Here is a 16009-nt window from a genome sequence, read left to right as displayed (position 1 = left end):
GTTTTTTCCTGGGTGGGCAGAGATTCAGGCCCTGTTTTGTCTTTCACTTTTCACAAGGAACAGCCGAAGGGAACCTGGCTCCTCTGGTTCTCCATCCTTACCGGAGTCTCTTCCCACACTCCAGAGCGGGCCCCTTTCCCAGGAGGTGGCCCACTGGTTGGCCTCCTTAAACTTTCCTAGAACTGTGCCACAGTTTAAGGGACAAACTTTTGAAAAACAGAACAACAACAAAAAACTTGAAAGACTTCAAACCTTAATTTGTCTGAGAAAATCCACTGTTAACCCAATAGCTTGCTTGAATGGAGCTGTTAAAGATCAACAAAGCCAGACATTAGTTAAAGCATGAAAACAGATTTTACTCAGTAACTACTTACAGTAGGAGAAAAAGCTGATCATTCTCATTTGTGCATAGGAGACTGGGCGTTTTAAAGGGTGAAGGAGAGAGTAGGGCGGGGCAGCTAGCAGGGGAGCAAGTGAAAAATCATGAAGGGGTGGTCAGTATTAATGACGGGCAGCTGTGCCTGGAGCTGGCCGTTAGGAAGCTGGGATTCTATCCTCCCCATGATTGCATTTCAAAGCAATGGCTTTCAGGTCCTTGAGAAAGACACTTCTGAGGTGTAGGCGATACATATACATCTCAAAGCAACAAAGAAAGGATTCACAGTTGTAAGCCCTTTTAAGAAAATATCCTAAAAAAGGGAGCTCAGGGGCCTTACCATCGGGTGTTGGCTAGAATAAACGGGGAATTCTCCTGGCTGCCTTGAGCTTTCTCGGGAAGACATTTTACTGGGGTCGAGGTTAGGGGGCAGCGGAGGGTGGGGGACCTTGAGTCATGCTCTTATAAGCCACGCTAGAGTTCCTCGTCTTTGAGTGCAGAGGTTTAGACTGAGCCTTTGTGTGCAGAAAGTCCTGCAGTTCTCCCAGCGACCTGCCAGAAAAAGTCGTTCCCAAATGTTTGTAAATCCTCCGTTCGGCAACCCGCCTTCACGTTCTGCGGTGATCTTGTCGAGCGACTAAGCGCGCAGTATTAGCAGAGAAGGGGGTGGCAGTGTGCTGGCGCTGAAGGTCATGTTGCATGGGTAACTGTCGTGTTGTAGGGGCGGGGAAGAGGGAGGAGACACTGACCACCCCAGAGGCCGCCCCATTAGCTCGCTTGCTTTGGGTGGCGTCGCTCCCACGGCGCCCAGGGTACCCCGGCCGCTCTCTGCCTGTCTTCCTCCGTTACCGCGCAGGCTTGGTCACCGCATTAAGGCATTCCCGCTCTCCGCGGAACCGCTCCGCCACCTTGGCGGTGAAAGGGTGAGAGGGTCAGTGGTTGGTTCAACTTTGACTCCTCCCTCCGGCCCGGATCCTTTAGGGCCTCCTCGTTCTCCCGGATCCTGAAGAGCCTCCTCGTCCTCCCGGGCTCCAGTCGCTGCTGGGTCAGTGCGCAGGTCCACGCCCGCCCTCGCTCCGCCATGGGCGCCTCCAGCTCCTCCACGCTGGCCCGCCTCGGCCTCCCAGCCCGGCCCTGGCCCAGGTGGCTCGGGGTCGCCGCGCTGGGACTGGCCGCCGTGGCCCTGGGGACTGTCGCCTGGCGCCGCGCATGGCCCAGGCGGCGCCGGCGGCTGCAGCAGGTGGGCACCGTGGCGAAGCTCTGGATCTACCCGGTGAAATCCTGCAAAGGGGTGCCGGTGAGCGAGGCTGAGTGCACGGCCATGGGGCTGCGCATCGGCAACCTGCGGGACAGGTAGGGCAGAGAGCGGGCGCGGGGCAGCGTGGAGCCTGCCTGGGATGAGGAGCGGGGGGCAGGTGGGGCCCGATCTATCTGGGAAGGACTATAGAGGTTTGCCACCTGAGTTTCTGGGCTGACTGTTGGGCCGTTGGTCGTTTATCTGGGAAGGCCAAGTTCATGCCAGCTTTATTTTTGGTAAAGTAGGTAGGGGCAATCCCTTGCCCTTCCGTAGACGAGAGATTCCTCCTCTGTAACAGGAGGGGGTCTGACCTGTATCTCCAAGTCTCCTTAGCTCTAAAGTTTGTGATTCTATCCTAGTATACCAAAGTAGAAAAATAAAGCTATTGGCACTAGAAAGCAGCAAGAAAGAAACCAAGTATTTTTCAAGGACATTGGCTTAGGCCTTGCTGGGCCTTGTTCCTCACATTTCTCCAATCCTGGGGGTGCCCTGGAGGCCTGATACACTTTGACGAAGGATGAGCAAGCGGCATGGGGACTGTGGGGCAGAGGTGATACTTGTCATTAAGGGAATAGTGTCCCCCCTTCTCCCATAGGCAGAGTTGTTCACAGCCTGGAACTTTGGGACTTTTGGGCCTGACACATAGACATTTCATTTCAGACATTTGGGCTCAGGCTGGAGTGCAGTGGTGCTATCTCAGCTCACTGCAACCTCCATCTCCCAAGTTCAAGCAATTCTCCTGCCTCAGCCTCCCAAGTAGCTGAGATTACAGGTGCGTGCCACCACGCCCGGCTAATTTTTGTATTTTTAGTAGAAACGGGGTTTCACCATGTTGACCAGGCTGGTCTCCAACTCCTGACCTCAGGGAATCCACCAGCCTCGGCCTCCTAAAGTGCTGGGATTACAGGTGTGAGCCACTGTGCCCAGCCAAGATGCCTTCTTATCTGGCTGAGATGGTTTAGCTGTGGCCCTGTGTCCGAGGGGAGGGAGGTTTGCAAGTTGATCATTCAAGTATTCCTCTAGCAGAGAGCCACCTGCATCCCTGTGTTCACTCCAGGACACACGGATGCACTGTTTTGTGAAGACTGCTGCCCTCTTAAAGAAATGTGGACTTCCATGGTATTGGAAAACTTCAGAGAGTCTTAGAGAAGTGTTGTGTACACAGACCATATGATTCATGGGAAGATTTTCATTCTCCCACCCCTACCCCAGATTTCTTATCCTGGAGAGCTTTTTCAACTATAATTTCCTGAGATTCCCATCCCAGGACTACTGAAGCAGAATCACCAAGAGTGGGGCCAACTCGAGTAGAATGTTTAAATCTCCCCCCTGGTGATTTTGATGCTATAATTAAAGGATTTTATCCGAGACCATGAAGAAGAAGAGGATGTTTAGAGCTTATTCAAATATGAAGGATAAGAAAAGCCTTCCTGTTACTGGAAAGACTTCAGGCTCTGTGGGACTGGACACCTTCCAAAAAACTGGGAGAACCAAATTCTCACGATGCATGTCCAGAGAAAATCAGTGTTGCAGACTAGGTTGCACTACTTCCTTCCTCACTTGAAGGATTGGTTTCACAGACAGTTTCCAGTTCTAATCTGCGTTTCCTCTGATCACCTGAAGAACGGTTTTTTCCCACTTCTCTTTGTCACTGCTTTGCCATGACTACTGCAACCATGGAAAGAAAATAGGTGTCCTTTGCCTGTGCTTTTTGCTCCCATTGGCATCCTAAAATAAATACAACTGTGTTACCTTTCCCTTGTTTTAAACAATAAACGCTTAGGATGGGGTGGGGTGATGTGAAGCCTGGGGTAGAGGGAAAGGCAATGAAATTAATGTTATTCAGTGTTAAAATGCAGCAGACACTGAGCTAAATCCTGTCGCATAGATTAGCATATTTAAACCTCATAACGATCTTGTGGACTAGATATTATTATCACCATTTTGCAAATAAGGAAACAGTATCAGAAAGAATGAGTATCTCATCCAAGGCCAGAAAACCAGTGTGTGCTGTGGGGATTTGAACTCAGATCTGTGTAAGTACAGAACTTATGCTGTTTGTATGAAACCAGTGCATGATATAAAAGTATAAGGATTGCACTGAGGATCAGGAGACTTTGGGCAAACTTCTACAAAGTCGTCTCATTTGCAAAAGAATGAGCTTGAACTTCATGGTCTCTAAAGCCCCATTTTAACTACATTTTATTTATCAAAGGATAATTAACAATTTGAAAGCAGGCTTGCTGAAGAGAACTCTATTTAATGGCTGCTGTTCTCTCCACCTGACAATTTAATAACACTACTACAAATGTTCCTAGAATTCAGGGAAAGGCCTCATTTAATGAATTCCATTCTGAACCTGTGTCTTTGGAACTAACTGTTCCAAGGAGCTGGGATTTTCCTCTGGAAGTGCTCTGGGTCTCAAATTTCTAAAGGTATTTTGTTCAAAGCTCTTAGTGTACTTGTGAACACTTCGCTTGAGCATGCTAAGCATTGAGTGTTTAAAGTCCACCTGGCAGAATGCTGGCACTCGGTGCCTGGTGCAGTTGCTGGGAGGGCGTCCTTGTCCTCCCTGACCTTGGAAATCTCTGCTCTCCTTAGCAGCCATATGTGAGTTGATCAGTTTTATCTGTCTAAACCCTTACTGAAGCCAGTCCTTTATTTCTTCTGCACAAATGATTAACTGTTGGAGAAAGGAATCCCTTAAGTTTATTATTATCCAGGGTGTTATTCCCTGCCCAATTCCTGCTGTTTTTCTCTTCCCACACTCAGTGGTAGAGTTCCTGCTTTCCCTCACTTTTCAGTCCTTCCTGCTCCCCAGGCCAGTTTGTAATTGAGAAATGATATTTTTTTCTGTTGTTTTGGGATCCACTTACCCGTTGCTGTTGGTTGTTTTTGGGGCACTGTAGCTCTTTTGGGGGAATCGGGGCTCCAGGCTTCTACACTGATCCCTCTACCACATACTCATGTTTTACCTGTAAATTCAAGGTGCTGGCTTTTTGTTGCAGATTAGGTTGGGGTAACTTGGTTATGATGAAATCCATACTCCAGACTTATCTCTTCTTTCAGATCTGGCAGAATAGAACTAGTTATTCATTCCCTGGGCATCATTTTGTGTACAAGAGGTGAAAAATAATATTGCCTAGGTTGACAGGGAAATGAGATGGTTGGGGTATTTACAAATGGCAACCTTTTATCCTGTGATTACTCTCTTTGTCCTGTCCCAAAATTGGACTCCCTGTAAGTTGCCACTTTTTCAGTGACAGTGATGAGTGGGAAACCTCTAGTGACTACTTCCCACTGTTAACCCCAGCAGTTAACGCCTGTATTATTATACGACAGGCTGGAGCCACAGGCCAGGCTGTGAGCCACGGTGAAGGGCGACATTAGTAAGGGATGAATGGGAGATGAGAAGATTAAGCCCATGGAGAAGTAATGTCAGAAATAATGTGCAAACAGGTTTGCCACTCCTGTTTGGACATGGCTCTGGTTGTGTGCAGATCTCAAAGGGAGTCTTGTCTGGGGAAGGGGCATGTTGGAAGTTACGGGTGAAGGCTTTAGTGAGGTTAACCAAAGAACTGTGCACCAAGGGACAAGGCTGGAAATAGGGAATAGGGCCCAGCTCTGTTAGGCATCTAAATCAGTGGATGCCTGCCTATTTCACTGTAGCCCCATTCTCTGGGCAGAAATCCTCTGATTTACAGAACCAAGCCCCAGGATGAGTGAACCAGAGAACTGTGGGATCTAAAAAGATGCCTGTGGCATCTTTGACCAGGCAGGATGGCTCACATCTGTAATCTCAGCACTTTGGGAGGCCAAGGAGGGAGGATTAATTGAGCCAGGAGTTCCAGACCAGCCAGAAGGTCCAGACCACAGCGGGACCCCATCTCTACAAAAAATAAAAAGATCATTTGGGTGTGGTGGTGTGTGCCTGTAGTCCCAGCTACTTAGGAGACTGCGGCAGGAGGATCGCTTGAGCCCAGCAGCTCAAGTCTGCCATGAGCTAAGATCATGCCACTGCAATCTACAGCCTGGGTGATAGAGTGAGACCCTGTCTCCCTCTCTCTTGAAATTAAGTATAAATATATATAAATGAATAAATAATACACATATGCATATATACACTTAGAAAGGAAAAGGTGGGCTGGGTGTGGTGGCTCATGCCTGTAATCCCAGCACTTTGGGAGGCCGAGGCGGGCAGATCACGAGATCAGGAGATCGAGACCATCCTGGCTAACACAGTGAAACCCTGTCTCTACTAAAAAAAAAAAAAAAATACAAAAAATTAGCCAGGTGTGGTGGCGGGCACCTGTAGTCCCGGCTACATGGGAGGCTGAGGCAGGAGAATGGTGTGAACCCGGGAGGCGGAGCTTGCAGTGAGCCGAGATCGCGCCACTGCACTCCACTCCAGCCTGGGCGACAGAGCGAGACTCCGTCTCAAAAAAAAAAAAAAAAAGAAAAAAGAAAGAAAAAGGTGGTCTCCTCAGAGGGGTGGGGACTTGCTGCTACCCAGTGTCACCAGCTTTTTGGAAGGGGGTAGCCAAGACAGTTACTGGAATGCCTTTACACTGCCACACCATCATAATGCCAGTTAGCAGAGCACAGGCTGCCAGCCGTTGTCTTCTAGTGTGGTTGCAGGGAAGGGACAGTTTAGCCAGCACCTGGAAAGGACTCTACTGATAAGGAGGTTGCAGATGCAAGACTATCTGTCAGGGTTAGGACAGGGCAGAGACGGAGCTGCCTGTGCTGGGATATTGGATGTCCTCCTGAGGTCTCATCAGGCTTTCCCTGATGGCTCTGGTCATATTTTGGAATGTCTTCCTGGGAGGAGCCGCCCCTGCTTCGGGAAGGGGCTGTGCTTTTTATCCTCCTCACATTTGGAAAGCCTCTGGCTTTCAGGCAATTTTTACTCATCAGTGCCCACATTGTCCTCACCCGCTTGTCTGCAGATTCTATCTTCTTTCTAAAATAGTGATATTGGGCTGGGCACAGTGGCTCATGCCTGTAATCCCAGTACTTTGGGAGGCTGAGGCGGCAGGTAACTTGAGGCCATGAGTTCAAGACCAGCCCAGCCAACATAGCGAAACCCCATCTCTACTAAAAGTACAAAAATTAGCTGGGTGTGGTGGTGCATGCCTGTAATCCCAGCTACCCGGGAGGCTAAGGCAAGAGAATCACTTGAACCAAGGAGGTGGAGGTTGCAGTGAGCTAGATTGTGCCACTGCACTCCAGCCTGGCTAACAGAGTGAGACTCTGTCTCAAAATAAACGAAATGAAACAAGACAACTAAACGAAACAAAACGAAATGAAACTAAACTGTGATATTGAAATTTATTTTCCCTAGGAATGGAAGATTTTTTTCTTTTTGGCAACACAGTCTTTTGTGTGGTACAGCCCCAACCTATATGCTAGGCTGTAGGTAAAAGCCTAACCAACTGGGCCTGGCCAGCTTTCCCTAACTCTTCAGCTCGTCCTGTAGAAATACAAAGTAAGAAAACCAAGTCCAGTACAGTGGGCTCTCTAGGAAATAAGTGGGATTCTTATCTAACATGTGACTTCTGTGAGTCTTTGTTCTCTACGTCAGAATGTGTGCATGAAGAGGAAAGGCTGTTTGGGAGGTTTCCTGATGTGGCACCCCCGCATGCCGCAGCAAGTTAAACAGAGCAGAGGCCGGCTGGTTCCTCTTGGAGGCAGCAACTTTGCAAGACCTTTGTCTCAGACTCCAATTCACTTGGCCAACCTCATCGTGTTCTACAACAAAAGGACCTGAAAGCTATTTTACTTCTCCCAGGGCCACAGAGACATATTTAACAGACCTACAGAAGCTTCTAACAAAAGCAGAACCCCCAGACAAGCAGCAGGGTTGCCTAAGCAGTGAGGGAGAGTCTCTGAGCCAGGCTCATATTCTTGTTTTTGAAACTGGAGATTGCCATACATCGGCCAGACGCTCTCCCAGAACTGTTTCTGCCAAATAAGCTCTTATTGGGGTCACCAACTTTTAGACCCAAATCATTTGGCCAGACCAGGATAATTGTCTGGAAAACGATTGTTAGGTCCCAAGTCGGGGCGGGTGGAGAGTTTTGAGGAAATAGAAAGCTGGAGGGAAGCTGTTGGGAGGTGGAAGAGGATTTTCTGAGTGTGCCCTGGTTTGTTTCTCTGCAGGTTTTGGCTGGTGATTAAGGAAGATGGACACATGGTCACTGCCCGGCAGGAGCCGCGCCTCGTGCTGGTCTCCATCACTTATGAGAACAACTGCCTGATCTTCAGGGCTCCAGACATGGACCAGCTGGTTTTGCCTAGCAAGCAGCCTTCCTCAAACAAACTCCACAACTGCAGGTGTTCTGCTTGGGGGCATCCATGGAACTGCAACAGGCTTGATTTCTCTTCAGGCTCCTCCTTGCATTCTGTCTTGCTATAGTTTCTACAGTAGAGGATGACATTGGTAAAGGAAATATTTAAGAAAAGTGCAGTTTGAGTTGGGATTGGGCACGAGTGGATGATGCAGGATATTGTTTTAAGGGTACCTAGGATTTGTTTTAATCAGGTATGGTTAGACACACAGACACAGAAATGACTGTCCTGAAAAAAGAAGATGTTATACCAACAGATTCTCTAGAAACTGGAGGCACGCCTCGCCGCACAAGGCCAAGTGGGGAAGCACCAGGGTGGGTCAGGAGGCAGAGGGAGCAGGGGGAACATGTGGGCAAGGGCTTTTATTGTGGTTTCCACAGGAAAGGAGAAGCAAGGCAGGGGTGGCAGGCTTAGGGCTGGCTAGTTTAAATAATTTCAGCAGGCTCTGGGACACAGGTTGTCTGGTACTTGGCTCTGGGGTTGACTAGGGCATGGGACTAGTGGCCCAGCATGTAAGCACCAAATAAAGGAGGTGACTGGGAGTGCAGACTCTGGATGGGTTGGTGTTCCTATTACAGGCACACTTGCAGGTCATCAGTCTATTATTTCTAGGAATTGGTCCTGGTAGAAGTAGTTTCTTCAGTGTCAACAAGGCTCCAAGATGTCAAAGCGTAAAACATGCAGAAAATTAAAAGCAGGATTACTACAAGTAGAAAGGTGATACAATGTGCTCATCTTTAGGGCTTTTCTCCTTTCGTTCAAATCTTCATTCAGAATTGTCAGCTCTCCAACCAGGCAGACAAGGGAGTTAGTGGAGACTTTAGCAGCTGTATCTCAGGGCTGGGTGAGAAGGGTGCTGGAGCTTCCAGAGCTTTCAAGTTGACTCTGCAGCCTCTGAAGTGTGTAGTTGAGATGAAGGCATATTCCTTGGGTGTAAGGGATTTCCACTTCTGGCCAAAGACACACCTCAGGCTTTGGCTTCCTTTTGGCCTATGGGACTTCTGTTGGGTTGTCAAGTTCTGTGGTTTGCTGGGGTCTTGTCCTTCCACATTAAGAAGACTTAGATGCTTGTCGTGGGATGATCTGGATCCCTTGTCACCAACTGAGCTTGTTAAGTGTGTGGAAGTTGGTGTTGTCCAAGGTCCCAGGGCTCAGAGGAGAGCCTCAGATTACTCCCTGAACTCTCATCTTATGCTTTTTCAAGCAAAGTGTCTAAGCTGAAATCCACCACTCATGGTTCCCAATTTTCAGAAGTCTGAAGCAATAATTCACTGAATTCAGTATTTCAGGTAATTATCTTAGCAAGCCCATGATGGGGGTCATTAATTCCACTTTACAAATGAGGAAACCAAGTCTTAGATCACTGCCACGAAAACACAGAGCTGGGATTTGAACCCACTTCCCTCCTAAGGCTTTTGCCTTTAAGGTGTATATGTAGGGAGAAGAAAAGCTTTCCCATAAATGACAGGTTTTGAGCCCATCAATTCATTGAAGAGGAAGAGTGTAGCCATCTCGGCTTAATTGGAAGACACGTGAAGGTGATGGCTAAATATGTAGGTGACATGTGTCACATGAGTAATATGGGTGTTGTCCTGTAGACTCACTATGTTGCCAACAGTGAGCAAGTTTTTCCCCCGAGGCTCTTTACCAGCTAAATAGGCAGAAATCTAGGGACACACACACCTTCCTGGATGGAAAGAGGGAAAGAGGAATACCTTGCAGGTGAGTTGCCTGGGTCTGAAAAAGACAGCAATTGCAGCCTGTTCTTTTTTATTTGTTTATTTTTTGAGATGGAGTTTTGCTCTTGTTGCCCAGGCTGGAGTGCAATGGCACAATCTTGGCTCACTGCAACCTCCACCCCCCAGGTTCAAGCGATTCTCCTGCCCCAGCCTCCTGAGTAGCTGGGATTAGAGGCATGCGCCATCACGCCCGGCTAATTTTGTGTTTTTAGTAGAGATGTGGTTTCACCATGTTGGCCAGGCTGGTTTCTAACTCCTGACCTCAGGTGATCCACCTGCCTTGGCCTCCCAAACTGCTGGGATTGCAGGCGTGAGCCACTGTGCCTGGCCTGCAGCCTCTTCTTATGTAATTCTGTTCCACACATGAATTGTAGATCTGGATAAGGTGGGAATAGAGAGCCTGGAACCCTGGCAGTTTGGTGAAAATGATTGAGAGCTGTGCATTTGGATTGATGCAGAGGTGTAGTCAGCGCACTGCCCTCTCTAGCTGGTTAGACATGCTGTAACTAGTTCAGCCTGTATTTATAAGCTATTTTTAATGGATTGGTTGCCAAGGGAACTGCTAAAAATTGAAGAAATAATACAGGTAGTGTGTTTAGTTAATGCCAGCTGCTGTGACAAAATACCATAGTCTGGGTGGCTTAAACAACAGATATTTATTTCTCATAGTTTGGGAGGATGGGAAGTCTAAGATCGAGGTGCTGGTAGATTGGTGAGGTCCCTTTTCAGGGTTGTAGATGGCCACTTCTCGTTATGTCCTCACATGACCTTCCCTGGTGCCTGCATGAAGAGAGAGAGCATTCCTGTGTTTCTTCCTCTTATAAGGGTACCAATCCCAGCATGAGGGCTCCACCTCATCTAAACCTAATTACCTCCCATAGGCCCCACATTGGGGGTGAGGGTGTCAACAAAGGAATTTTGGGGAGACACAAACATTTAACCCCTAACAGATGGTAAGTGACAGAGTGATTACCACAGCCAGCCCACCAGCGCCCAGAATCAAATAATATAAACCAACAACCTCAAGTTAGTAAAAAGAAAAAGAAGTCCCTTCACAGACATTTGGACAAGGCTGAAGTGTCATGAATTTTATATTATTCCACACTTATTTTATTTTATTATTATTATTATTTTTGAGATGGAGTCTCGCTCTGTCGCCTGGGCTGGAGTGCAGTGGTGCGATCTCAACTCGCTGCAACCTCTGCCTCCTGGGTTCAAGCGATTCTCCTGCCTCAGCCTCCTGAGTAGCTGGGACTACAGGCGCACGCCACCACACCCAGCTAATTTTTGTATTTTTAGCAGAGATGGGATTTCACCATGTTGGCTACCATGGTCTCGATCTCCTGACCTTTTGATCCACCTGCCTCGACTTCCCAAAGTGCAGGGATTACAGGCATGAGCCACCTTGCCCGGCCACTTATTTTATTTTAAACTTTCACTGTTAGTGTTTTGAATCAGCTTTCCCTGTTCACCTTGTGTGGTTTAAGTTTTTTTATACTAATTATAGACCAGTATGGCTTCTTGATTATCACAAGTATTTATGAATAATTATTGCCTTTTTTTTTTTTTGAGATGGCGTTTCGCTCTTGTTGCCCAGGCTGGAGTGCAATGGCGCGATCTCAGCTCACTGCAACCTCCATCTCCCAGGCTCAAGTGATTCTCCTGCCTCAGCCTCCTGAGTAGCTGGGACTACAGGCATGCACCACCACACCCAGCTAATTTTTGTATTTTACTAGAGGTGGGGTTTCACCATGTTGGCCAGGTTGTTCTCGAACTCCTGACCTCAAGGGATCCACCTGCCTCAGCCTCCGATAGTGCTGGGATTACAGGCATCAGCCACCGTGCACGGCGTGATTATTGTCTTAAAAGGTGAAGCTAATGTTTTAAAGTAGGGGGAAGTAAGACATGACTTCCATCCTATATTGAATTTGTAGCTAAATTTAGAGAAAACTGATGTGAAAATATGTGTGTGTGTATGTGTGTGTCTGGGTGTGTGTATGTGTGTATTAAATAAAGCACTTGCAAGAGGACCTGGTACACAGTAAGCACTTAACTAGATATTAGGTCTTAAATAGCTATTATCTTTATTGTATTAATCCACCTTATCTATGAATATTATTTTTCTTTTTTTTAATTTATTTTTTATTTATTTAATTTTATTATTATTATACTTTAAGTTTTAGGGTACATGTGCACAATGTGCAGGTTAGTTACATATGTATACATGTGCCATGCTGGTGTGCTGCACCCATTAACTCGCCATTTAGTATTAGGTATATCTCCTAATGCTATCCCTCCCCCCTCCCCCCACCCCACAACAGTCCCCAGAGTGTGATGTTCCCCTTCCTGTGTCCATGTGTTTGCATTGTTCAATTCCCACCTATGAGTGAGAACATGTGGTGTTTGGTTTTTTGTCCTTGTGATAGTTTACTGAGAATGATGATTTCCAATTTCATCCATGTCCCTACAAAGGACATGAACTCATCATTTTTTATGGCTGCATAGTATTCCATGGTGTATCTGTGCCGTATTTTCTTAATCCGGTCTATCATTGTTGGACATTTGGGTTGGTTCCAAGTCTTTGCTATTGTGAATAGTGCCGCAGTAAACATACGTGTGCATGTGTCTTTATAGCAGCATGATTTATAGTCCTTTGGGTATATACCCAGTAATGGGATGGCTGGGTCAAATGGTATTTCTAGTTCTAGATCCCTGAGGAATCGCCACACTGACTTCCACAAGGGTTGAACTAGTTTACAGTCCCACCAACAGTGTAAAAGTGTTCCTATTTCTCCACATCCTCTCCAGCACCTGTTATTTCCTGACTTTTTAATGATCGCCATTCTAACTGGTGTGAGATGGTATCTCATTGTGGTTTTGATTTGCATTTCTCTGATGGCCAGTGATGGTGAGCATTTTTTCATGTGTTTTTTGGCTGCATAAATGTCTTCTTTTGAGAAGTGTCTGTTCATGTCCTTCGCCCACTTTTTGATGGGGTTGTTTATTTTTTTCTTGTAAATTTGTTTGAGTTCATTGTAGATTCTGGATATTAGCCGTTTGTCAGATGAGTAGGTTGTGAAAATTTTCTCCCATTTTGTATGTTGCCTGTTCACTCTGATGGTAGTTTCTTTTGCTGTGCAGAAGCTGTTTGGTTTAATTGGATCCCATTTGTCAATTTTGGCTTTTGTTGCCATTGCTTTTGGTGTTTTAGACGTGAAGTCTTTGCCCATGTCTATGTCCTGAATGGTAATGCCTAGGTTTTCTTCTAGGGTTTTTATGGTTTTAGGTCTAACGTTTAAGTCTTTAATCCATCTTGAATTAATTTTTGTATAAGGTGTAAGGAAGGGATCCAGTTTCAGCTTTCTACATATGGCTAGCCAGTTTTCCCAGCACTATTTATTAAATAGGGAATCCTTTCCCCATTGCTTGTTTTTCTCAGGTTTGTCAAAGATCAGATAGTTGTAGATATGCGGCGTTATTTCTGAGGGCTCTGTTCTGTTCCATTGGTCTATTTCTCTCTTTTGGTACCAGTACCATGCTGTTTTGGTTACTGTAGCCTTGTAGTATAGTTTGAAGTCAGGTAGCGTGATGCCTCCAGCTTTGTTCTTTTGGCTTAGGATTGACTTGGCAATGCGGGCTCTTTTTTGGTTCTATATGAACTTGAAAGTAGTTTTTTCCAATTCTGTGAAGAAAGTCATTGGTAGCTTGTTGGGGATGGCATTGAATCTGTAAATTACCTTGGGCAGTATGGCCATTTTCACGATATTGATTCTTCCTACCCATGAGCATGGAATATTCTTCCATTTGTTTGCATTCTCTTTTATTTCCTTGAGCAGTGGTTTCTAGTTCTCCTTGAAGAGGTCCTTCACGTCTCTTGTAAGTTGGATTCCTAGGTATTTTATTCTCTTTGAAGCAATTGTGAATGGGAGTTCACTCATGATTTGGCCCTCTGTTTGTCTGTTGTTGGTGTATAAGAATGCTTGTGATTTTTGTACATTGATTTTGTATCCTGAGACTGCTGACGTTGCTTATCAGCTTAAGGAGATTTCGGGCTGAGACAATGGGGTTTTCTAGATATACAATCATGTCATCTGCAAACAGGGACAATTTGACTTCCTCTTTTCCTAATTGAATACCCTTTATTTCCTTCTCCTGCCTAATTGCCCTGGCCAGAACTTCCAACACTATGTTGAATAGGAGTGGTGAGAGAGGGCATCCCTGTCTTGTGCCAGTTTTCAAAGGGAATGCTTCCAGTTTTTGCCCATTCAGTATGATATTGGCTGTGGGTTTGTCATAGATAGCTCTTATTATTTTGAGATACGTCCCATCAATACCTAATTTATTGAGAGTTTTTAGCATGAAGGTTGTTGAATTTTGTCAAAGGCCTTTTCTGCATCTATTGAGATAATCATGTGGTTTTTGTCTTTGGTTCTGTTTATATACTGGATTACATTTATTGATTTGCATATATTGAACCAGCCTTGCATCCCAGGGATGAAGCCCACTTGATCATGGTGGATAAACTTTTTGATGTGCTGCTGGATTCGGTTTGCCAGTATTTTATTGAGGATTTTTGCATCAATGTTCATCAAGGATATTGGTCTGAAATTCTCTTTTTTTGTTGTGTCTCTGTCAGGCTTTGGTATCAGGATGATGCTGGCCTCATAAAATGAGTTAGGGAGGATTCCCTCTTTTTCTATTGATTGGAATAGTTTCAGAAGGAATGGTACCAGTTCCTCCTTGTACCTCTGGTAGAATTCAGCTGTGAATCCATCTGGTCCTGGACTCTTTTTGGTTGGTAAGCTATTGATTATTGCCACAATTTCAGAGCCTTTTATTGGTCTATTCAGAGATTCAACTTCTTCCTGGTTTAGTCTTGGGAGGGTGTATGTGTTGAGGAATTTATCCATTTCTTCTAGATTTTCTAGTTTATTTGCGTAGAGGTGTTTGTAGTATTCTCTGATGGTAGTTTGTATTTCTGTGGGATCGGTGGTGATATCCCCTTTATCATTTTTTATTGCGTCTATTTGATTCTTCTCTCTTTTCTTCTTTATTAGTCTTGCTAGTGGTCTATCGATTTTGTTGATCCTTTCAAAAAACCAGCTCCTGGATTCATTAATTTTTTGAAGGGTTTTTTGTGTCTCTATTTCCTTCAGTTCTGCTCTGATTTTAGTTATTTCTTGCCTTCTGCTAGCTTTTGAATGTGTTTGCTCTTGCTTTTCTAGTTCTTTTAATTGTGATGTTAGGGTGTCAATTTTGGATCTTTCCTGCTTTCTCTTGTGGGCATTTAGTGCTATAAATTTCCCTCTGCACACTGCTTTGAATGTGTCCCAGAGATTCTAGTATGTTGTGTCTTTGTTCTCGTTGGTTTCAAAGAGCATCTTTATTTCTGCCTTCATTTCGTTATGTACCCAGTAGTCATTCAGGAGCAGGTTGTTCAGTTTCCATGTAGTTGTGCAGTTTTGAGTGAGTTTCTTAATCCTGAGTTCTAGTTTGATTGCACTGTGATCTGAGAGATAGTTTGTTATAATTTCTGTTCTTTTACATTTACTGAGGAGAGCTTTACTTCCAACTATGTGGTCAATTTTGGAATAGGTGTGGTGTGGTGTGAAAAAAATGTATATTCTGTTGATTTGGGGTGGTGAGTTCTGTAGATGTCTATTAGGTCCGCTTGGTGCAGAGCTGAGTTCAATTCCTGGGTATCCTTTTTAACTTTCTGTCTCATTGATCTGTTTAATGTTGACAGTAGGGTGTTAAAGTCTCCCATTATTATTGTGTGGGAGTCTAAGTCTCTTTGTAGGTCACTCAGGCCTTGCTTTAAGAATCTGGGTGCTCCTGTATTGGGTGCATATATATTTAGGATAGTTAGCTCTTCTTGTTGAATTGATCCCTTTACCCTTATGTAATGGCCTTCTTTGTCTCTTTTGATCTTTGTTGGTTTAAAGTCTGTTTTATCAGAGACTAGGATTGCAACCCCTGCCTTTTTTTGTTTTCCATTTGCTTGGTAGATCTTCCTCCATCCTTTTATTTTGAGCCTATGTGTGTGTCTGCACGTGAAATGGGTTTCCTGAATACAGCACACTGATAGGTCTTGACTCTATCCAATTTGCCAGTCTGTGTCTTTTAATTGGAGCATTTAGTCCATTTACATTTAAAGTTAATATTGTTATGTGTGAATTTGATCCTGTCATTATGATGTTAGCTGGTTATTTTGCTCGTTAGTTGATGCAGTGTCTTCCTAGCCTC

General features: G+C 45.4%; 1 protein-coding gene across 3 annotated transcripts in view; it reads left to right on the top strand.

The window, feature by feature from the left end:
* The first annotated feature begins 343 nt into the window (after positions 1–343).
* The window catches only part of MTARC2 (mitochondrial amidoxime reducing component 2), a 43502-nt gene continuing 27836 nt past the window's right edge, over positions 344–16009 (top strand). Inside the window, exons 1-2 of one of the 3 annotated variants that reach the window (XM_054520088.2) lie at positions 344–1299; positions 7836–8009. In XM_054520088.2, the coding sequence (XP_054376063.1) occupies positions 1076–1299; positions 7836–8009 (398 nt within the window). In that variant the 5' untranslated portion in view covers positions 344–1075. Of the gene's footprint in view, positions 1730–7835; positions 8010–16009 lie in introns of all 3 variants that reach the window. The other 2 variants (XM_024237655.3, XM_024237661.3) reach the window with 2 other exon arrangements.

Source organism: Pongo abelii, chromosome 1 (genome assembly GCF_028885655.2).
Source record: "Pongo abelii isolate AG06213 chromosome 1, NHGRI_mPonAbe1-v2.0_pri, whole genome shotgun sequence".
Taxonomy (NCBI): Eukaryota; Metazoa; Chordata; class Mammalia; order Primates; family Hominidae; genus Pongo; species Pongo abelii.
Note: the sequence above shows the minus strand (reverse complement) of the source record. Positions and strands in the feature narration are given on the sequence as shown.